This window comes from Dermochelys coriacea, chromosome 4 (genome assembly GCF_009764565.3).
Source record: "Dermochelys coriacea isolate rDerCor1 chromosome 4, rDerCor1.pri.v4, whole genome shotgun sequence".
Lineage (NCBI taxonomy): Eukaryota > Metazoa > Chordata > Testudines > Dermochelyidae > Dermochelys > Dermochelys coriacea.
In genome coordinates, this window is record NC_050071.1 from 92,027,086 (window position 1) to 92,052,098 (window position 25,013).

A 25,013-nucleotide genomic window follows, 5' to 3' on the forward strand; every position below is an offset into this window, starting at 1 on the left:
ACTTAAATGTTTCCATAATTGAAGCCCTTGACTGTTTGCCTGAGAAGAAACGCTGACAACAAATGCAAGACAAATTGGTTGTTTGTGACAATATGCTTTGAGTTTTTGCTACTGTGTACTTAATGTTTTACTGTCATGTGTCATTCTTAATTACAAGTGAAACTATCAAAAACTGTAATTAATGAAATATGCACTAAGTTCACAGGTCTGGATACCAGTCCTTCTAAACAAAGACATTTCTGTTCATCTACTATTGTGTCTTAAACTTTATTTGGGACATACCATTTATCACTATTAATTCACCTTCTAAAATATCATGTAGAGCAATGTATTTACTGAAATGTTTCTCTTTTAGTTAATAAGCTCATCAGCTTTAATACTATCTTCTTTAAAAGACAAATTTTCAATTACATATTAATTCATATGTGCATTGTCAGTTTTAGATCACTTGGCAGAAAGTGGTTTACTGCTTTTTTCCTGATCCACAATAGCTATAATTTAAGTTAGACCAAAAGTTAGAACTCGGGGCCTGCGCGCTTCCAAATTGCTCTTCCTGGTTGGACCCATGTACTAAAGCAGGGGTGGGCAAACTTTTTGGCCTGAGAGCCGCATCAGATTTCAGAAATTGTATGGCGGGCCGGTTAGGGGAGGCTGTGCCTCCCCAAACAGCCAGGTGTGGCCCACCTCCCAACCCCTATCTGATCCACCCTGCTTCTCGCCCCCTGGGATCCCTGCCCCATCCACCCTGCCCCCCCCGCTCTCTGTCGCCTGACTGCCCCCGTACCCCCCACCCCAACTGCCCCCTGCCGCCCCATCCAACCCCCTTGCCTTCCTGACTGCCCCCCCAGGACCTCTGCCCCATCCAACCACCCCATCTTCGTCCCCTGACCACCGCCAGAACCCCCACCCCGAGTGCCGCATCCAACCCCTCCTCTCCTTCCTGACTGCCCCCCACCGCCCCATCCAACCCCCCCTACTTCCCCAGACTGCCCCCATTCAACCCCAACATTCCCTGCCCTCTGACCGCCCCGATCCCTATCCACACCCCCGGCTCCTGACCACCACCCTCCGAACTCCCCTGCCCTCTATCCAGCACCCCCCTACTCTTCGCCTCCTTACTGCGCTGCCTGGAGCACTGGTGACTGGCGGCGCAGCTCCATCAGGACAGGCAGCTGTGCCGTGCAGCACAGAGCACTGGGTCAGGCCAGGCTCTGCAGCTGCGCTGCCCCAGTGAGCTGAGGCTGCAGGAAAGGAAGGACAGCGGGGGAGGGGTGGGGACTAGCCTACTGGGCCAATAGCTCAGGGGCCAGGCAGAACGGTCCCGCGGGCCAGATGTGGTTTGCCCACCTCTGTACTAAAGACATTATAAAGTCCGTCGGGCTCTGTGAAAGCAGAAGTGTGACAGTTCAGAGCAGACTGCAAAACTGGGGCCTTGGGCCATGAAATTTTCAAAATAGGAACACAGGAAGTTTTGTACCAGGTCAAGCCTGTGGTCCATCTAGTCCAGTATTGTGTCTCTGACAGTGGTCAGAATGCTTCAGAGGAATATTTAAGAAGCCTGACAGCAAGCGGGTATGATACAACCTGTTCCCTCCTAGTTAGAAACGTGTTTAAACCCTGCAACATGAGGTTTTTATCCCATTGCAAGCTCTTGTTTTGTATTAACTCTGGATATATTTGTTATTCATTCAATACATCCTGGAATCTAATTAAAGTTCAAGACTGTATCTGAGACATTTCAAATAAAATTCAATGATTAAACTGCCAATACCCAAAACTGTATTTTAGTAATTGCTTGTATTTTACAGAAATCAACCTGTTTAAAAAAAAAATCAGTGGATCCACCAACATAGCTATTATTTCTTCCAAGCCTTTTGGTTAATGTCAAAAGGTGTGTTAATTTAGTGTCTGATACAGTCTCAAAGATCTCAGGTTTTTTCCCCCTATATTTCACTTCTATGATACTAGGATCTGGAACAGTAAAGAAAAGCAATAACCTATTTTATCAATTAACAGTAAAACAGTAAAAATCCAGAACAGATTGCTTACTTTGTTGTAAGTGAAACTCAAGGAAACAAAAAAATATTGTTTTGAAAATGAAAAATGCCAGCTTTTAACTGATTAAGAGCTTTAATTTTTATTAAGCATAACATAAGTATGTTTTCTTTGTAAATATATTAGTTTGTTTTATAGTGCTATGCTCATTGCATTTAATAAAGCAAGTATGCACAGAGCAATTGTTTTTTTTCTCCTGTATTTCACAAAACTATTCTGAGTGAACCAATTCACCAAAGTCATTTGCATTTGGAGTATTTATAATAGGCTCTGTACTGAACAGCCTCCCTACCCTTATAATAAATTTTCTTATTTCCCCAACCCCTGCTCTTTGTAAAAAATTCTATTCTTTAATACTTAATATTGCTTCAGTACTAATTAGCTTACTTTATATAACAATTTCGTTTCATGTATAGCAATAGAGCAAAACATACATCAAAATTATGGGCCAGATCTTCAACCGCTGTGAACAGGTGTAACTGCATTAAAACCAATGGAGCTGTGCTGATTTACACCAGCTCAGAATCTGATTCAAATACTTATCTTATTTCTGCTTTCCTTGAGTTACTAGGAAGAACCATGCAAACAGTTTTGCAATGTCATTTGTGAAAGAAAACTGTTGTAAAAGGAAAAAAAGATGACAACAGAGTAACCACTACATCAAGAAATATTGAGGTTTCACAGCTAGATTTTTTTTTCCCCAATTTCTACATTCTTGGAAGCAGAGGAACCAAAAATCTTTTAGCCAGTAACTTGGAATTATTCAAGATTCTCTTACTAACTACATCAATGTGCTCCTTTATCAATTTAGCAAATTAGCACTTACGGTGGTTTTAATATTTTAAAGTATAGCTTGTCATACAAATTAATACAGGACATTTGGGGTCTAAATAGTCTTCTCAGCACAACCTGTTACTAAAAGGGGCAGAGTAAAAAGATCTGCTTGCTCTTAAAGGGTGTGATCCAAAGCCCTTTGAAGTCAATGGATGGGAGTCTTTCTATTGATTTCAGTGCGCTTTGAATCAAGCCCATGTATTTTATGCTATAATGCATAAATAAATAAATAAATAAATAAATAAATAAATAAATAAATAGTACTTTTAATTTTATAAAAATTCCAATTATTCTTTTAAACAGAGTTCAGAGTGTGGCTTCTCCTACATAAAACATATTAACACACCAATGGATGTAACAGAAAATCAATTTCCTATACATGGAATGTGGGTATTGAAGACCTGTTTTATATTTGCTCTGCCAGCACTATACAGCATGGGAATAATGTAAGGCAAATTTGTGTGGGACTAGTAATAACTCTACACATTATCAAGATAGGCTGAGGCAAGACCCACAGCAGGAGGTAAGAGTCCAGAAGGTAATACCATACAAAGATGGGTGAGTAGATGAAGAAAGGGAAGTTTTGTGCTTCATTAAGACTGAAATAGTTTTAAAATTAAACCAGTTAAGAGCACACAAACCAGAGAGATGGAAACATTGTTGAGGTTGCTCTTCTATGCAAGATCACATTTGATTGACAAAGAGTAGGTTACAGTCATTAAAGAAGCGATACATGCTAAAGCTTTAATCTTTCTTTTTCAATATATCACCAGTCTGCAATACCTTTTTAATAAGCTCTACTGTTCGATATTGCAGGGGGTGTTTACTTTGCATTTTCTCCTTCCAGCTCTTAGAAATGTTGTATTTCTTTAAGAACTATTTACCTAGTACGTTCAAGGTTATTGTGATATTGGATGTTCCAAAAGGGTTTCTTGCTTGGCATGTGAATGCTCCAGAATCATTAACTCCCACTGAACGGATGCTCAATGTTAATTTCTTTTCATATCCGTAATCACCCATATTCTTGCTTTTGCTTTTAACAGTCTGTCGGTAAAAAACAATTAACATCTAAAATACTGTGTATGCAGCAGCCTTCCTAGATAAATTAAAAATAGAAGTAATTATAACTTCACTACATTAATATTCATAACTTTAAACCGGAATAATAAGCCTTCGTGACAAACCTGTCACTGGAACCTCTCCATACAAAACAACTACATGATCAATTCTCTGTGAAAAATAATGCTCTTCCCAAAGCTGTATTCCCTTCCCCTTGTTCTTTATTGCCTCTCCTCCTCAAACCCCACTCCTACACCCTTAGACTGTTGGGTTTCACTGGGCTAGCTCTCTCTAAATGAGAGTCCCATCTTATAGGATGCTGAGCACTCTCAACTCCAAATGGTTTCAATGGGAGCTGCAGGCACACGGCACCGTGCAATTAGATTTTATGGTCCTCAGGCAGGGGATCTACTCTGTTCACATGTCTGAAGAGTACCAGATAATTAGAAATGGGACAATGCCACAAAGTTCAAATCCAAATTTTCCCAAATATTGGCGTTTGTGTCAGTGGGCCAAGGCCAGTTCACTGGAGGTAATTTTCCAGCACCAGGATACATTCAGATTCTGCAGAAAGCAAACTTCCATAAAAATAAAAGGAGTACTTGTGGCACCTTAGAGACTAACAAATTTATTTGAGCAAAAGCTTTCGTGAGCTACAGCTCACTTCATCGGATACATTCAGTGGAAAATACAGTGGGGAGATTTATATACTGTGACAGGGTCAGGCCACATGGCTACAGAAGAGTGACAGAAGGCAGATATATTAGCCCCAGGTTAAGTAGGTCCCTTTTCCCTGGGTAAGGTAACAGGGAAGGTTCCAGAACAATCAGAAACCTTCTGTAGACAATTAAGACAGGCTGATTAGAACACCTGCAGCCAATCAAGAAGCTGCTAGAATCAATTAAGGCAGGCTAATCAGGGCATCTGGGTTTAAAAAGGAGCTCACTTCAGTTTATGGTGTGTGTGTGAGGAGCTGGGAGCAAGAGGCACTAGGAGCGGAGAGTGAACGCATACTGTTGGAGAACTGAGGAATACAAGCATCATCAGACACCAGGAGGAAGGTCCTATGGTGAGGATAAAGAAGATGTTGGGAAGAGGCCACGGGGAAGTAGCCCAGGGAGTTGTAGCTGTTGCACAGCTGTTCCAGGAGGCACTCTAAACAGCTGCATACCACAGGGCCCTAGGCTGGAACCCGGAATAGAGGGTGGGTCCGGGTTCCCCCCCAAACCTCCCAACTCCTGGTCAGACACAGGAGGAGTTGACCTGGACTCTGGGTTCATGAAAATGGCCAAACTGAGGGCTGCTGTGAAGCTCCAAGGCGAGCAAATCCGCCAGTAAGCACAAGACCCACCAAGGTAGAGGAGGAACTTTGTCACAATACATAGAGAACATGATTCTCTACGTATATAAATCTCCCCACTGTATTTTCCACTGAATGCATCCGATGAAGTGAGCTGTAGCTCACGAAAGCTTATACTCAAATAAATTTGTTATCTCTAAGGTGCCACAAGTAATCGTTTTCTTTTTGCGAATACAGACTAACACGGCTGCTACTCTGAAACCTTCCATAAAAATAGCGTTTCTAGTTCTTTTGTGTGGAAACTAGATGAGACCTCCGCATTGGATTTCACTTTGACATTGCTTGGAAGGTGAAGCTAGTACAGAATGTGGCTGCTGGACTGACAGTTGGTGCATAAGTCAAACAGCATGTAAAAAAACATTACTGCAAGAGTTGCTCTGGCTCTCAGTAAAGTTCCAGGTAGAGTTTAAGGTGCCAATTTTAAACTGCCAAGTCCTCATAGAGCTTGAGAAGAGACACCACTTCTTTCTTGCGTCTTTCTATCACAGCTGAGCAGCATGGAGCTCTCTCAACACACAGAACAGGGCGCTGCCAGTAGGGGTTCTTAGCTTTGGGATACATTTCCCTCTTTGATCAGCAGGCATCTGGATTTCTTAACCTTCTGGGCAAACTGGAAAGCCATTTTTTTCTCAAACACTTAATATGTTGTGGTTTCTGTCTAGGGGGTAAGCCTGGGAGTTGAAGAAAGATTTTAGGTGGGATCTTATGACATGGTTGAGTAGTAAGTGCTTTTAGTTTTTTGTGGCATATCTACTATTAAATTGGGATGACTTGTCATTTCAAATTAGATCAAAGCATAGTGTTGAATTTTTTTTTAGATGTTCTAATGAAAATGTTTTCATTAGGAAAGGTGCTAGAGATTTCCAGGTGTTTCATCCATTTAACACAGTTATGACTTTTGGCCTCTTTATCATTAATATTTTATACGTTAAGTCTGGAAGTGGTTGTTAAAAACAGACCTTCTACTGATTTTTCAAAAGCAGCAACAACTACTACTACTAGTGAACTAGGGAAGCAATGAACTTTTTTTACTTTGACTTATTCAGGCCAATATGCAATTCTGCCTCTATTTAAACTCATTAATGTTATGTATTCTAGCCATTCCAATACAAAATTTAACTTGACAGTCAATATTTAAATGATTGCTTCCCCTGATATTTAACAAACAAGACTGAAAGGTCAAACTTATTTGGTCCAAAATATTTTTCTTGTGGATTTTTCTTCATAAAAATGTAAACCAACAAGCATGAAAAAATGTGGTCAAGAAAAGGTCCTGACCTTACTGCAATCAAACAAGAAAATAAAAGTGCTCAAATGCAAGATTTATAGTTAACCTCGGCAGGGAACCAAAAGCCCCATCTGTAAGTACCATACTGCCTGCATGTTATTTAGGCTTTAACTCTTGAAGCTGTGAGCTGGGATTTCCCAATAGATATGCACTTAGTGAAAGAAACTCTGCCAGCATCAATGGATTAGTTAGGAATGGCATAGACCCTAGAGAGTCACTATCCAGGCCTGAGGTTGTATGATTTATCTATCATTACACTATCACAGAAGCTTTTTTTCTATACACACATGAACAGCAAATTATGTATTCCAGTCACTACCATTAACAATAAAAGACTTAACAATTAACATGGGATTGTATGCTGCAGGAGTATTAGTCGGTCTTATTACCAACAACAACCAGTTTGGGTACTTTTATAAACTATGGCCAAACTCTTCAATGCTGCTGGGATCTTGCTGCTCCCATTGAGATCAAAGGGATTTGTGGGTGCTCAGTAGTTCTGTATTTAGGTATGCCAATATAGGCTGATCTTCAGATTTAAGAGCCTAACCTCAGGTACCCAGGTTTGAAAACACTGGATATCTGGAAGCTGCTCTCTCCCCGGGCTGTGATCAATGATGCACGTAGCCCACACAAAAAAGCAGGAGTGTGCCTGGTGCCCCATCTTTGGCATGCATAGTGTTGTAAGGACAAGTCACAGTCCTGCCGTAGGTAAGGAACTGAGGTAAACTGAAATTGGCCAAATGTTACTTACTTGAGATAAACATATACATATCTTTGCAGAAGTTTTATTTTCAAGGAATACGGACATAAATGCCTTTCTAAGGTCCTGTTGGTTTTTAGACTGTGTTTTAAAACTTAAATGATCTCACCGTGTTATTTTGAGGAATCCAATTAGCTGTCAACGAACTATCTACATCTCTTATTGTGCATGTAACTTCAAATTCTTCCCCTTCTTTGAGAAGCTGGCTGGGTTTGGATAAGGTGATAACAGGGAGGGTTTTGTGAACTGGAAAAAAATTTAAGTGCATTACTTTTCATTACATTCAGAGCTTCCAAGAGGGATAAAAATCAACAGTCATTAACCTTCCAACAAAATTCAGACTTCTTAGCGGCATTCAAATCTCTGTAATATATTAGACTAGTGTTTTCATGCTAAGTATATTTCCATTTTGTCCCCTTTTAAACTATACTTAAAGTTAGGAAACACTTAGATCTACTCAAGTCACATGGATAAATGCAAGTCACATGGATAAACGTGGATAGTATTTAACTATCAATCAGGTAACTCATTCTATGACAATGATGAACCTGCTGAATTCTACAACTAAAACCAGTTAGAATTAGGTCACTATGGAATTGCATGTTGAAATTAAATGCAATTTCTTAAATATAAAATGTCTACATGAATTTAGTGCTCTTGTAAAATGTCTAACTGAATGCCCTAGAAGATAAAAGTTCTCCACTTAGACAAAGGATAGGAACTGCACAGGGAATGACAGTGCTTGATTTTTCCACACCACCCTGCCAATGGGCCTTAACTCTGCCTGAGATAGATGATCACAAAGGGGAGAATGTAGGTCTCCATCAAGACTGACAAGGTTGCCAACTGAGATGGCTTTGGTGATGTGTTACTGACTTCGTAGGCTAGATACACAGCTGTTTTAAGTTGGTGTAGTTCTGATGAACTCAATCAAGTAATGACAATTTACACTATCTGAGGATCGAGTACCTATGTATTTATCTATAATATCAAAAGCTTTTCAATTTCCTCCTTTAATTTTCTTTTTTTTTGTTGCTTCAACATTTTCCCTCAATCCTTCCTCTAAATTGTCTCTTGTACTATAGTATAATAATAAATAATAACAGAATCATAGAAATATAGGGGTGGAAGGGACCATGAGAAGTCTTCTAATCCAACCCTCTGTGCAGATGCAGAACCAAGTATACCTAGACTGTCCCTGATAGGTGTTGGTCCAACCTATTCTTAAATATCTCTAATGTGAGGGATTCCACAGTCTACCTTACAAGCCTATTCCAAAGATTAACTATCCTTATAGTTAGAAATTTTTCCAATTATTTAACCTAAATTTCTCTTGCTCCCAATAAGCCCTTTAATTCATGTCCTACCTTCAGAGGACATGGAGTACAATTGATCACCATCCTCTTTATAACAGCCCTTAACATATTTTGAAAACTTATCAGGTCCCAGCTTAGTCTTCTTTTCTCAAGACTAAATATGCCCGGTTTTTAAACCTTTACTGATAGGTCAGGTTTTCTAAATCTTTGATCATTGTCGTTGCTCTACTCTGGACTCTCTCCAATTTGTCCACATCTTTCTTAAGATGTGGACACAATATACCAGCTGAGGCCTCAACAATGCCAAGTAGAGTTGGACGATTGCCTCCTGTGGCTTACGTATGATATGCCTGTTAATATACCCCAGAATGATACTAGCCTTTTTGGCAACTACATCACATATTTGACTCATACTCAATTTGAGATCCACCATAAACCCCAGATCGTTTTCAGTAGTACATCACCTAGCCAGTTATTTCCCATTTTGCAGCTGTGCCTTTGATTTTTCCTTCCAAAGTGTAGTAATTTACACTTGTTTTTATTGAATTTCATCTTGATGATTTCAGACCAATTCATTGATTTGTCAGGTCATTCTGAATTCTAATCCTGTCCTCCAAAGTGCTTGTAGCCCCTCCCAGCATGTTGTCATCTGAAAATTTTATAGGAATATTCTCCACCTCATTACCCAAGTCATTAATGAAAATACTGAATGGTAACGGACCCAGGACAGACCACTGTGGGACCTGATTAGGTAGGTCCTCCACAGTTTGACAGAGAACCATTGATAACTATTCTTGGAGTATGGTCTTTCAACCAATTCTGCACCAGTTTGCTTATGAGAATGTCATGTGGAACTGTGTGAAAAGCTTTACTAAAAAACAAGATATATCACGTCTACTGCTTCCCCCCATCCACTAGACCAGTAATCCTATCAAAGAAGGAAATTGGTTTGGTTTGGCATGATTTGTTCTTGGTAAATTCATGTTGGCTATTCCATATAATTCTATTATCATCTGGGTGCTTATAAACTGATTGTTTAATAATTTGTTCCAGTATGTTTCCAATTATCAAACTCTAAAATTCCTGGATCCTTTTTGTTCCCCTTTTGAAAGGTAGGTAGTATGTTTGACCTTCTACAGTCCTCTGGGACCTTACCAATCTTACATGAGCTCTCAAAAATAATTGCTAACAATTCCAAGATTGCTTCAGCTAGTTCTTTAAGAACACTATGGTGAATCTCACCAGATGCTGCCAACTTGAATACATCTGACTTATCTAAATATTCTTTCACCTGTTCTTTCCCAATTTTGACTTGTATTTCTTCCCCCTTATTGTTGATAGAATACCTAGCTCTTATATAGAACTTTTCATATTTGACTTTTATGCCAGTGGAATTGAACTGTCCACTCCTGGACTACATTTGGATAATGTAAATAATGGTACAAAAAAAGAGGAAGTGTTTTCCAGTGGTGAAAATGACAGTCTGATAGGAGGAGCTCTGGATTCTACTACTCCTGGTTCTACCACAGATTTGGAGAGTGAACTTGGGCAAGCTATTTAAACCTTTAAAAGATGTGGTGCACCTCAACTGTTAATATATTTTAGGCGCTTTCATTAATTAGGCTTATACTTCCTTCTCTCCAAACTGATTTACAACAATTTGCTAACATACAACGTCACTAGAAGGTTAAATAAAAGATCTGTCTAAATGGGCTTAAAATTCAAGAGGGAGATAAGAGGTAAACAGTCACAAATGGCAGCTTTACCAGTGATGTCCCATTCAAAATTAGAGGACAAGATTTCTATACCTACCTTTTTTCACCCATGAAGAAAAGAAGATTGTTCCATTCCCTCCTTCCCCCACCACACACCTTACTTCAGTTGTGAGAAACTGTATTTGTTAGCTTACTATATTTTGTTAACCAAAATGTATTATCAGTTCTTCCAATTTCAATTATACAGATAACAGTAAGGTGATAAGATGTCCTAGTCTTCTGGTTTAGCAGGACAGTCCTGTCCAAATCTACTGAATACTGTAAGTTTTGACAGAGCAAATGAATTAGAAAGCCAGCATCGAAGATGAGTATCAGCACTGGAGCAGGGCTCAGAAAAGCCTGGGTCCCCAAATTTCCTTTAGAATCCACAGAACTACCCAAAATCAGCAAAGGTTTTGCCAAAACCTTTCTAAGATCCCCACTGTTGACCCCTATGTGACACCTTCTCCCTTCAAACACAAACACACACACCCCTCTACCAAATTCCAGATCTGAAACAAGCTCCGAAGTCCCTGCAGCTTATCCACCCAGCTACCAAAACCTCAAACAAGCACCAGTTTATTACTATATTTTAAAATGTATTCTGTTTTATTATATGAAAAAAATCCTAAACTCGCATTATTAACTCAAACCTTTCTATGAAAAATAGTGATAAGTTCAAGATCCATTAGTGTTTCTTAGGAAAGTATTCACAGCAGTGTTCATCAATCTGTTTTGTTCAGATGAATGCTCATATGCATGCAGAGGGGAAAAAAGTGCATTTACCTGGCCTTACAATCAGGTATCTATTTTCTGAAGTTTTCTCAACTCCATTTTGTTTTGCCAAGCATTGGTAGCACCCTTTAAATGATCTTTGTACATTTTTTATAATGATTCCTTTCTGGGGATTGGCAATAAACGTCAAATTCTTGGGGAATGGTTTGCCACCACATAATTTCAAGGTGAAATTTGAAACATCTGGATCTGTCACTGGACACACCACAAGAGCATCACTGTCCTCTCTTACATAGATTGAAGGGTCAGAGTCATCAAGGAAAAGGATATGTGGATCTGTAAAGAAAACAAATGTGTTAAAAAGTCAGGAATTGTTAAGGTTCCAAAACAACAAACTCTGCCAGATTGCGCAAAGAATATATTAAATTATACATTTTACTAATATTCTGAATACTGTATCAATTCAAGTTTATTAAGTTAACATTGCGAATAGAATTTTAGAAAACATCCATATTTTCTGACTGTGCACTATGCTGAGGTACAGTAGTTTTAAAACTCAGTCACTTGAGTGTTTTGTGCAGGAAAAAAAATCTTATTTTTTCTTTTATCTTTAAAGAGAGGAAATGATTATTTCCTTCTTGCCTAACTCAAAAAATGCCAGAATAGATTTTGCTCAGACTATTAAAAAAAATCACCTATGAGCTGAGATCAAGTCTATCGAGTTTCATGCCCAGAAGGAGAATTTCTGAGAAATGTATGATCAAGTGAAAGTTGAACTGTAACCTCAATTATAATTTTCACTTCTAAAAAAGACAATCTAAATGAACACATATTGCTACCAGAGAAAATACCAAAGTTAAAACTTCTCTCTCCCTGAAAATATTGGGGGTATTTACATAAGCATCTGGTTAATCCATAGTATTGAAAAATTATGATGTAGTTATTCTGTATGACTGCTTACAATTTGTCATGTCAGTCAATCTACAGTACAGTAATATCTAATCTATTAAGTATTTTTATAACCAAAGTTGAAGTCCATGCTAGCTGCTAATTTTAAAATACTAATAATTTGTCCAACAATATTGAAAACCAAAAAATTAAGAGATTTCACAATGACTGTCAAAGTTTATTGATGCCCCAGGCTATAGTTTACATTGGAGGAGTAGAATTAGAACAAGTTTTGCTCCTTTTATTAAAGTTGGTCTTCATATATCTTATACATCCACTATCCTGAAATCACTACAAGAACTTAAGAACTAGCACCAGAAAATAGAGACCCACAATGAGGATAGGAAGAAGAAAACAAGAGCATAGCATATTGTTTAACCAAAACAAGAATGAATAGCACATTTTAAGCTTTTAAGCTTTACTTATACTGTATACTTTAAAGAACTGTAGCCTAGAGAACTTTGCAGTCAGAGATGGGAGTCAGCTGAGGACAGAACATCTAATCTGCAACATTCTGTGGAAGGATAAAGTTACATTGAGCCCACTGGCCTAGTTGCAATATGAAGACATAGCATTAACTGTGCTTCTTTTCAAGTGGCAGAAACCCCCCAAAATTGAATGCAAAAGCAGCTCAGGCCAAGACCCTTACTGTAGGCTTAATGTCTTGCACCAAGAGTTTAATGGCTTCCAAATAAGATGATAGCATACACAGAAGCACTGAATCCCTCCAAAACCAGAAGACAATCTGAACGAACTCAAGAATAATTCATGCTGGCAAAGGCTTAAGCAATAAGTTTCCTCCTACTTAACTTCATCATGGATGGGTTCAGGTGCACGAGGGTTCCCTAGGAAAAAGAGGTCCTTGAGTGTGTGATAAGTGAAGTAACAGCTGGTTCACAGATAGCTGGAATTGGTGTCAAAGCCAGGGTGGAAGTGAGCAGAATTACCAAGGCTTGATCCTGTACAATCTTCCTAGATCATTCTGGAAACGGGGAGGGAAACATTGGATGGCACAAATCAATTTGTCTAAGGGAATGAAGACCTCTAAAAGGATTACACATATACTTTCCTCATTCCCCCACCTCACCCCACCGACATCTTGGGCAATACTCCTGCTCCTCCAACACAAAATGAGTTGCTTATAAATTGTATTCACCCAGCTTGCCTTTTATATAAAAGTGTCTGAGATGATTGTCCTCCATTTTATTTACCTAGAAGGGGTTAATAATTGCCTCCATCTAGACAATGGAGTTGCAAGTTCCCTGCTTCTGCATGTTTAAATAGGTGGTCATTGTCCTGTTGTCTATCTACACTGCATGATTTCTGATCAAAGAATAAAGAGCATGAATGACCCAAGCTCTGAAAGACTGATGATTAGTATATATTACCATCTGTCTTTGAAGGCTGGAATAGCAGCTATAGAAATCCTGATGGTGAAATTGTGATGTCGATATCCACCATTGTAGCAAACAGAGGACTTTTTTGGAGACATTACCACATTGTTCATGTTCTCCTATGCATTCTAACTGTGTAAAAGGAAAGCCTGATAGTGTTTCATGTAGAGCTGAATGCTCTGTACTGTCCTGATGTCTGCATAGGATATCATCAAGCCCAGGATTTGAAGGGCATGCCACACGACGCTGCAGGAACATGACATGGCTTGAAAAAATATTTGTTTTAGCTCCAGAAGCCTATTTGTCCCGGGTGAGTTAGGAATTTGACAAAGTGATTAACCAAGTCTTGTGTGATGGCCAGAAAGCTTCTCCGATAATTCATTGCAAAACCATGTTCATTTTACAGCACTGGTTTGTTATCTTTCATTCTGAAGTGAATAATATCCCACTAGAAGGTTATTCTTGTAATGGGAAATATGAATGCCTTCCTCATCAAAGTTGGTTATGATGGCTACTATGAGGTTTAAGAAAATCTGTGTGATAGATAAAGCTCCAATGTGTCCATCACATACTGGTATTGGCATGTCTGACTTCATTTATCATGATCAAGAGAAACAAAAGTATGACTTGCTCTGAGGAAGAAACAAGAGAATGTCCCCAGTGCTAGAGAACATTTGAATGGCCTCCAGGGATTCCAGGTTACTGGATGGATAAGATGGTAGGGAGAAAGCTGGTACGGAACTGGAGAGATAGCAAAGTCCAGCACTACCACTGAGCTCTTGGTCTCAGACAGCTGATGGTTTCAAGGCAGATTGCGAGTGGGTGGAATGAAGAATAGATCTGTTCATACACAGGTCATAAGGTCTAAAGGAACCCAACATAGTATGTTCTCACAAAGTCTACATGCATTTCATGGGAAGGGGGGTTCCAGAGTTTTAGGTTAGCTTTTTGGTCAGGTCAGCTGGATGGTTAGGCCTTGTCCTGGAATTGTGAAGTGAAGAAGAGGAAGAAATTTATCCATGAAAGAAGGATGGTTGTTCTGAGGACTTGGTAGTTTTGGATTTCTTCAGAAACGCCACAGGGCCACATAGACTACCTTTGAGAATATTCCAATTGGAGAAAATCCCCTGCCAGGCTATGCTGGCTCCTCTGTCCTTGTGGAGCAGTTCCAGAAGGATTACCAGGCCCCTAAGCAACTTCCCTCACCTCTCCCAAGGACTGCTGGCTGGAGGTGGAGAAAGAGAAACACTAGTTGCAATAGAAAAGGCCACACACAAACACAAAAAAACCCCACCAACAGGAAAAGAGGGCAGCCTGAGCCACATGGGCTCAGGCAAGAGAATGGGGTTGCCCTCGAAATCAGCGGAGTCAGCCCACTTGAGACACGTAAATTGGCAAAGTTGGCTGAGAGCCAGTGAGGCCATCTGTCAGAATCCAACAGATCACATAAGGGAGGAAAACCAGAGGAAAAGACAGAGGTGGGTAGAAGGCAATCGCAGTCCAAGAAAAAGTATCACAAGATAGGCAGGTACCCACTATTGAAAGGTGTACAAGAGTTACTCAGAACTGCCTGAACTAAAACAGAGGCTGCATGCAAGATGATTCTTTGTGACCCACTGGCTTATACAAAGGAGTGTTTAGGTACTAACATTTGTAACAAACTGCCTCAGTAAGTCAGAGGGTGGGGTCAAACCTTTAGTGACTACAGACTAGTGGATGTAAAGAATAACAACTTTTAAAATTCTACAAAAAATAAAATTAAGGAAGAAATAAGGTACAACCCACCCAAACGATTTTAGTTCATTTTTTTAAAATGGTATCCAAATTCTCCTTCCAGAAGCCAAGTTTTTGCACATAACAGTGAAGATTTATATGGAAATGCTACCAAAAACTTCTTGTGACTACAATGACACTAGCAAGCATCGTCTAATGTAAATACCTAACTTCTCCCTGTATGTGTTACACCATTTCTCATCCCCTGGCGCTACTGAACATTGCTGAAATATGTTGCGTTATTTTAAATATATTAAGTTCCTGCTAGGACTAATTATTGTTATTATTATTTTTTTTTGGCTTAAGTCTTTTCTTCACCTGAGCTTACCAGACAATCCAAGTCTATGACTGTAGTGTATCAGAAAGGATCATTGTCCGACCTCCTGCACGTGCCAAGCCACAGAACCTCACCCATCCACTCCTGTAATAGACTCATAACCTTCGGCTGAGTTACTGCAGTCCTCAAATCATGATTTACAGACTGTAGTAACTCCGAGCCCGACCTATCTAGCGTCCCATCTCTGGCCATGGATTCCTCATGAATTTGGAATACAATTTAAACAGCTTTACTACAGTTTCCGAGTACTGATACGCAAAGGGACACGCCAGACTCTAATTATGTGCTTTGGAAGGGAAGAGGGGAAAAAATACATATACAAATTTACCTTTAACAAAAACATAAATAGAGGTGTTCAAACTCTCTTTGTTTTTGCATATGTATCTGCCTGTGTCTTTGGCTGATGCATTTTTTATGTACCACTCCTTATTATTGAAATGTCTTGGTTTTCCTGAAGAGTCTGAGTTCTGAAAATCCCAAGTCACTGGACCATCATCGTTGCATCTCAGTCTTACTTCTTGTCCGCTATTCACAACTAGGGAAGATTTTTCTGGAGTAATAGAAGGTATTGTGCCACCTGGCAGAGAGACAAAATGCAGTATACATTGCTATATTTATTTGTCTTGTTTTAACAAATGAAAATATTTACCTGATCATTTAAGTATAATTTTAGATTTTGTGCCTTAAAAAAATACGAAGTATTACACTTCATTAATTCTACAAGTTTCTGTAGACAGCTCATAACTAAAGACCCCGGCCCATATGCACAGAGCTTACAGCCACTGCAGATGGAAACTGGGTTAAATAAATAGTTTGGAAACTAGTTCCAGCTAAAACAGTTTCTGTCATGGTTTGGCTTGTCAATAGGGACAGAGCAAACAATTTTAACATGAAAGTACATTTGTAAACTCGATTCTACCATGATTTGGTTTCAAGAGCCAAAAGATGACCTCTGATGGTATTTTTAATTGAGTGTTGTCAAGATTTAAACTCTCTTTGCCCAATATTTATAATTATGTTTTATCTGCTTTGCAATAGGAACTGCAACTACATCTATTCTGCATGAATATATATGGCTTCAGTGTAAAGTTTACAATACATTTATTTTCTTTGATGAAATACTAATGTGTAACCTCTTATAGAAGTACTCAATATAATGCAGGTATTCCTACACCTCCTGTTGCTTGCAACATTAGAGGAACTGTTTTCTTCCAGTAGAGCAAGCCCCCTCAAGTCACAAAAGTATCATCTCTTTCACTGCACATACTCTGGTCTACCCTGATTGCAGCTTTAAAAAAGGTCCTGAGAATGTACTGCTATGCAAACTATTATCCCCCAGACAGATTGACCTGTCTGAACCACACATATCATATTAAATTTATGCAAATTATGCTGAGGTCTCGTGACAGCAATCTATGCCTACCCTGACACCCTTAAGAATATGTATTTAGTCAGGTGAATGACCATCTGTTTATCTCATGATAACTGTCCATACATTAAAATATATTTAAAAAAATTCAGCCACACTTGATGACCAATCAGCACGTATACTGGTAGAAATATACTGCAGTTGGCGATACAACATCCATTAGTTTTCTTTCAAAAACACACACAATTCTGATGTGGTGAATTTCCCTACCAATAGGGACAATGCCACAAGTTCAATCAAAACACTCTATAATTAGTTTGGACCCGATTATATTCCAGCCTTAATTAATTTATCTCTCATCTTTAGTGGCTCTTAAGGGTATATAAATGGATTAAGATCAAGTTAGATAAATGCTCCTGTTGCTGAAATCCAAAACAATGGAAGAGTATAAGGGAAAAAATAAAGGTCAGAACTCCTTCAGATTTTAACTATCTTGTTTGCAGGCTGGATTTCTGGACTGATATCTCTCTGTTATTGCTGATTAAAGGCATTTATCACTGCTCAACTAGAAAGATAAACATTTTCCATAATCCATATGAAGATCTTCAATCCATACATATAGAAATAGCAGAATTTGTACGAAGTATCCTAAAATATAATCATGTCCACTTCCAACAAAGAGGCAGACAACATCGCTGCACAGCCATACTCCATGTTCATGGCTCTGCCATACTTAGTTCTGCTTTGACTATTGCATATAATATTTCAAGTCAGGAGTTCAAAGTCTACTATGTTTACAGTAAAAAGAAAAGGAGTACTTGTGGCACCTTAGAAACTAACAAATTTATTTGAGCATAAGCTTTCGTGAGCTACAGCTCACTTCATCGGATGCAGAAGCTTATGCTCAAATAAATTTGTTAGTCTCTAAGGTGCCACAAGTCCTCCTTTTCTTTTTGCGAATACAGACTAACACGGCTGCTACTCTGAAACCTATGTTTACAGTAGGCTCCCATCTTGCACCTCCGACAAGCTGCTGAACACACTCAGCTTCCAGCAGGTACTGAGATACAGGGCCTGTCCCAATGTTTACAGCAAAGCCTGTATGTCCAGTGTAGCAATGTAAGTTTCATGTGCTGGGGTTGGGGGGGAGGGGGAAGGAAAGAAGCAGTGGTAACAAACATACTATAGCATTTAGAAAGCAAAATACATGATTTATGAATGCTCCAGTAACAGACAATCTACATTTCAGGGCATTGATACAAAAAATGTAGGACAATTATTTCTAAGCAACATAGAATAACAGGCTTCTGCCCCAAAGTTTTTACGACCTAAATTAAACTTAACGTACTGAGTGATGTCATCAAACTAAGGATCTGATCCAAAGCTCATTGAAATCAATGGCAAGGCATTGCACATGCATCTGTTAGGGAAGGGAGTTGGAGAATGAGGGTTATAAAAGTGAAAGACAACAAGATATGCTTAGTATTATGCACCCTAAATATCTCTGATCTTTAAAAAAGAAGACTAATTAACTTAAAGTAGTATGGTTTATAGATAGTAAGTGGGATGAAGGCTGGGTGTGTATGTCTCTGGGAAGAGTGATTAAGTGATGGAAGCCTGAAGATTTTTTTTCAACAGTTTCTGATCCCCCTAATCCCAAACAGATTGTATACACCTTTTTAACATCAGAAACAGGACTATGCCTACAGTTGGTTTTGAACAGAGCTGGGGCACATGTAGGAGTAAACGACAGACACATGAAGTTAGTGTTCCATAGCTAAACAGTCACTTTCACCCATCCCGATTACCTTAGTTTATCAAAGCTTGTTTAATTATTAGAATGCTGGGATCAACTGTGAGCAATACCGTTTATTAAAAAAAAAGAACTGAAGTACCCTGGAAAAGACTTTGTAAGCCACAAATTTGCGGGGTGGGGTATTTGGCAATAGTGACTTCTGCAACAGAAGGGAGAGCTGAAAAATAGGGCTGAAGGAATTAGAGAATGATACGGCTCTAGAGAATACTGATGGAGAGAGAGATAACAATCGCAAGTCAAAATGGAGGGATCCTACAAAGATCAGGAGATGTAAAAAACAAAAAAAGCTTTGCTTCTGGAGTGAGTAAAAGTGGAAAAATCTTAAGTGTGGAATCTTGATGGCTTCTTGTTAGCTTCAAGCCATTTGAGCTGTAGTGCTTGTATGATAGGGAAAGGCACTGACAGGTGGAAATTTACACTAGGTTCGTAAGCACCTTCGTGTTGCCCCAAGCTACCACCACTTCAAAGAGATTAGATTGCAACTGAAGAATGAGACTAGGAGTCAGGAGATCTGGGTTCTACTCCTAGCTCTGACACGGGTTTCCTGTGTAACGTGTCCCAATCACTTAACCTTTCTGTGCCTCGGTTTCCCCCTTGCCACACAATTATCAGAAATTAATGGAATTGGGAGTTTATAGCAGGTCTGCAATGCACAAAAGTGACCAGAAGTGATTCTTAGAAAATCTGTTTGAGAAGATTCTTACACATTAAGGATAGATCAGCCAAAAACACCATCAGGAATATAACTTAGTTGAGCTTTACAGTAGAGCCAATATCATGTGAAAGACATTAACTGAAATGTAATACACACTTCAATATACAGATTCCTATTATCCTAATTTTCTTACAATTATGTTATCTTTTAGTTCAAAAGACATGTCGCTGGCAAGACAAAGGAAGCTGAGAGACTAAAGGAGTTTACAAGTGGACTGAGAAAAGGAGGTAGGGGTTGGTTCTCCCCCCACACCCACCCCGCACCCTCTTTAACTTTCAAGTAGTCTACAAGGAAGAACCTGCATTAGGAGGAAAATGGCATGTTGCCAACACCACTACTAACTCTTCCTCTGCCTGCTCCTGAGGAAGCCCCCACACCAGCCAGGCATACTGACCCTGGAGGCTTCCACCCAGGCCCTGGTCTTGACTTGCTGGGAATGAGGCCTGCACATCCCCGCCGACAAAAGCAAGGCAAAGAGACCACCCCAGTGAGAGAGGTGTCTGTTGTTGGAGTCCATCAGGAAGCAGGCAAGAGAGCTGCAAAAAGAGGTAGCTTGTCTGAATATCCCCTGGGAGCACAAGGATTTCTTCACCAGGATGCACAGAGGATGCTAGCCAACTACAGGTAACTACAGAGGCACAAGAGGAAGAAGAACCAGCTGCTTTATGAGGAGGAAACTGGCTTCTGACCACTTGGGGAGTAGACAGTGCTCCACCCTCCACCCAGGTTCCCCATCCATCATGATCAAGCACCAGTATAATATACTGGAAACAGGTGGGGAAGGGGCAGACCCCAATGTCTGAAGAGGAGGAGCCACCAGACCCAAGACTGGGACACTAACAGCCACTGCACCAAAAGGAAGAGGCATAGAGTGCTGGTGGTCAGGGACTTCCTTCCGAGGGGAATGGAGACATCCATTTACTGTCCTGACAAAGTCCTGGGAGGTGTGCTACCTGCCTGAAGCCCACATCCAAGCCATTACAAAAAGGTTCTTGAGGCTCATCTGTCCCTCTGACCACTACCCCATGCTGCTCATCCCAGTGGGCACTAATGATACTGCCACGTATGACCCTGAGTAGTTCAGCAGTGACTACACGGCTCTGGGAGCAAGAGTGAAGGAGTTGGGGGTTCAGGTGGTTCTTGTCCATCCTCCCAGTTGAGGGTAAGAGCCCAGGCAGGGACACATTTATTCTGGAGATGAATGCCTGATTGTGCAGATGTGTTATTGGAAGCTTTCACTTCCTTGACCATGAGATGCTGTTTTCAGGAAGAAGGACTGGGAAGAGATCGGATGCAGGGATGCCATTTAGAGGGTGCATGGGGGGGCTTCTGTCTCCCCTCCACCACCCTCCGCCCTCCCCGAGTTTTGGCACACGTCTTAGCTCCAGTGTGGAATGTGAATTTTCCAGAGAAGAGGTGCTGCTCCCAGCTTGTGCCCCTGGAGCAGGGAGTCAGTGTTTTGTTTACAAACAGAGGTGGGGTGATTAAGATAAGAAAGGGCTGGAAATTAAAGTTAAATGAGCCTGTAAAACAGGAATCCCTCTGCGGGGGAGGGGAGGTGTTAAAGGGTAAATGCAGCGGACTCAGAAGAAATACAACCAAGGTTACATTCAGAAGAGAGAGATGTGAAGGGGATAGGTGAAAAGAAGGGGCCAAAACTAAGGCAAGGGATAGCATATGGCACCATCACTGCAGATCGGAGTGCCTCACAGTGTCTAACCTATTTCTTCACACAGCACCTTGGTGAGGTAGAGCAGTGCTATTATCCCCATTATACAGATGGAGCACTGAGGCACAGAGAGAATAAGGGCCAGGTTTTCAAAGGTATTTAGGCACCTAGTAAGATTTTCAGAAACGCTTAGAAGGTTAGATGCTTTGTAAACCCCACTAGATGCCTAGCTGCATCTTTGGGTCCCTAAAAACCTTTTGAAACAATGTCCCTAAGGCACTGGCCCGAGGTCATAGAGGAAGTCCATGGAGGGGGGGGACGGTGTCTGTAGAACCCAATTCTCTCAGGCTGGTCCAATGGATAGGAAGCTAGCCCCATCTTGACGTCCGATTTGTGTCCATTTATTCTTTTGCGTAGAGACTGTCCAGTTTGGCCAACGAATAAATGGACACAAATCATACCAAGAATTATAACATTCAAAAAACAGTTGGAGAACACTTCAACCACTCCGGAGACTCAATAACAGACTTAAAAGTGGCAATTCTTCAACAAAAATACTTCAAAAACAGACTCCAACGAGAAACTGCAGAACTGGAATTTATTTGCAAACTGGACACCATCAAATTAGGCCTGCATAAAGACTAGGAGTAGATGAGTCACACAAAAACTAAAAAATTTCCCCCTACTCACACCTTCTTATCAACTGTTTGAAATGATCCACTCTGATTACCACTACAAAAGTGATTTTTCGTCCTGTTGATAATAGCCCACTTTAATTGAATTGTCTCAACCCTCCACTTGATAAGGCAACTCCCATCTTCTCATGTACTGTTATATATCCTCCTACTGTATTTTCCACTCCATGCATCTGATGAAGTGTGCTTTCGCCCACAAAAAGCTTACACCCAAATAAATTTGTTAGTCTCTAAGGTGCCACTAGTACTCCTCGTTGTTTTTGTTTTTGCTGATACAGACTAACACGGCTACCACTCTGAAACCTTATAATTATTGTTTTCCTTGGACCCCAGCTCCTGGGATCAAATGGATATCTGATGATTTCAGCCTTCATTCTTAAAGAAAAGGTAAATTGCTAGCCCTTGTGGCTGGGGAGAAGTTTCACAATGTGACCCCAGTGCACCCTAAAGGCTTAAAAGGCAGAAGGCAAATAAAAAGAACATCACATCTATTATTTATACATAATCTCATGATTTTTAAGTGAATCCCATGATTTTTGCTGAGCCTGACTCGGGATTTTTGAACATTCGGGGTTGGCACTACTGTGAAAGTGACTTGAAAGTGTCAGTTTCACTTCTGTTTAAAGCCAATTTTTGGTCTATTATTTGTACCATGGTAACACTCCTAGAGCCCAAGGCAGGTGCAGCATAAACTCACAGAGCCTTGCCCTCGTAGGATGTTTCCAGTAGTTAAATGATCTATTCCAAGCTTGGTGAACTGCAAAAATTAAGTACCCTAAATGACAGAAAGTAATCTAGATTTTTCTACAGTTGTTTCAAGTGTTGTATTCAAGAGTAAGAATATACATTAAAATTTTAAATCTACTTAGTGTCTTAAGTTACTTGATGCAAGATATCAGAACATGTTAGTATTAGAGGTCAATGGGTCTAATATATATTTAGTTCTCTTTTTTTTATACAGAAATTAGATAAAGTGCTCCTGTCAGCTAATTTCTAAAATATTACCTGAAAAAAACCCCTAGTTTTCAGGTGCCTAAGTAGTCCCCGGAATCAAAGTTAAAATCATCCACTTCCCTCCCACCCCCAAATGTGAAATGGCACCCCTAAAGAGATGGAGTCCACTTAACAAAGAAGGGAAAGAGCATCTTCACACATCGACTCATTAAACTAGTGAGGAGGGTTTACTAGGTTCAAAGGGAGCAGGTGACAAAAGACCACAGGTTAACATAAAAAAAAAGCAATGTTAACACAGGATTCGATGTTTGGAGGGACAAGGAAAATTCAAATAGGGTCATATGAGTAAGAAGAGAGAAATCAGTAGGGGAATCTGCTCAACATCTTAGAGGTCTATAGAGAAATGACAGGTTTCAGAGTAGCAGCCGTGTTAGTCTGTATTCACAAAAAGAAAAGGAGTACTTGTGGCACCTTAGAGACTAACACATTTATTTGAGCATAAGCTTTTGTGAGCTACAGCTTACTTCATCGGATGCATTCGGTGGAAAATACAGTGGGGAGATTTATATACACACACAGAGAACATGAAACAATGGGTTTTATCATACACACTGTAAGGAGAGTGATCACTTAAGATGAGCTATTACCAGCAGGAAGGGGGCGGGGGAGGAGGAAAACCTTTTATGGTGATAATCAAGTTGGGCCATTTCTAGCAGTTAACAAGAATGTCTGAGGAACAGTGGGGGGTGGGCTGGGGGGGAGAAATAACATGGGGAAATAGTTTTAATTTGTGTAATGATCCATCCACTCCCAGTCTCTATTCAAGCCTAAGTTAATTGTATCCAGTTTGCAAATTAATTCCAATTTAGCAGTCTCTCGTTGGAGTCTGTCAAAAAAAAAGTTTTTTTGTTGAAGGATAGCCACCCTCAAGTCTGTAATAGAGTGACCGGAGAGACTGAAGTGTTCTCCGACTGGTTTTTGAATGTTATAATTCTTGACGTCTGATTTGTGTCCATTCATTCTTTATGTAGAGACTGTCCAGTTTGACCAATGTACATGGCAGAGGGGCATTGCTGGCACATGATGGCATATATCACATTGGTAGATGTGCAGGTGAATGAGCCTCTGATAGTGTGGCTGATGTGATTAGGCCCTATGATGGTGCCCCTGAATAGATATGTGGATAGAGTTGGCAACGGGCTTTGTTGCAAGGATAGGTTCCTGGGTTAGTGGTTTTGTTGTGTGGTGTGTAGTTGCTGGTGAGTATTTGCTTCAGGTGGGGGGCTGTCTGTAAGCAAGGACTGGCCTGTCTCCCAAGATCTGTAAGAGTGATGGGTCGTCCTTCAGGATAGGTTCTAGATCCTTGATGATGCGTTGGAGAGGTTTTAGTTAGGGGCTGAAGGTGATGGCTAGTGGCGTTCTGTTATTTTCTTTGTTGGGCCTGTCCTGTAGTAGGTGACTTCTGGGTACTCTTCTGGCTCTGTCAATCTGTTTCTTCTCTTCAGCAGATGGGTATTGTAGTTGTAAGAATGCATGATAGAGATCTTGTAGGTGTTTGTCTCTGTCTGAGGGATTGGAGCAAATGCGGTTATATCGTAGAGCTTGGCTGTAGACAATGGATCGTGGTGTGATCTGGATGAAAGCTAGAGGCATGTAGGTAGGAATAGCGGTCAGTAGGTTTCCGGTATAGGGTAGTATTTATGTGACCATCGCTTATTAGCACCGTAGTGTCCAGGAAGTGGATCTCTTGTGTGGACTGGTCCAGGCTAAGGTTGATGGGGGGATGGAAATTGTTGAAATCATGGTGGAATTCCTCAAGGGCTTCTTTTCCATGGGTCCAGATGATGAAGATGTCATCAATATACACCTTCAAATCAGCGGCACTGCAATGGGTACCCACATGGCCCCACAGTATGCCAACGTTTTTATAGCTGACTTAGAACAACACTTTCTCAGCTCTCGTCCCCTAATGCCCCTACTCTACTTGCGCTACATTGATGATTAACTTAGGCTTGAATAGAGACTGGGAGTGGATGGGTCATTACACAAAGTAAAACTATTTCCCCATGTAATTTCTCCCCCCCCAGCCCACCCCCCACTATTCCTCAGACATTCTTGTTAACTGCTGGAAATGGCCCAACTTGATTATCACCATAAAAGGTTTTCCTCCTCTCCCCAC

The 25,013-nt window shown here is 40.3% G+C and overlaps 1 protein-coding gene across 5 annotated transcripts in view; it reads right to left on the reverse strand.

Moving 5' to 3' along the window:
* KIT (KIT proto-oncogene, receptor tyrosine kinase) overlaps positions 1–25,013 on the reverse strand; it is an 81,192-nt gene that overhangs the window by 33,939 nt on the left and 22,240 nt on the right. For 2 of the 5 annotated variants that reach the window (XM_038399728.1, XM_043513804.1), the window contains exons 2-5: positions 15,945–16,193; positions 11,216–11,500; positions 7,469–7,605; positions 3,774–3,933 (exon numbers count right to left, since the gene is read on the reverse strand). In XM_038399728.1, the coding sequence (XP_038255656.1) occupies positions 3,774–3,933; positions 7,469–7,605; positions 11,216–11,500; positions 15,945–16,193 (831 nt within the window). The remainder of the gene's footprint in view (positions 1–3,773; positions 3,934–7,468; positions 7,606–11,215; positions 11,501–15,944; positions 16,194–25,013) is intronic. The other 3 variants (XM_043513807.1, XM_043513806.1, XM_043513805.1) reach the window with 2 other exon arrangements.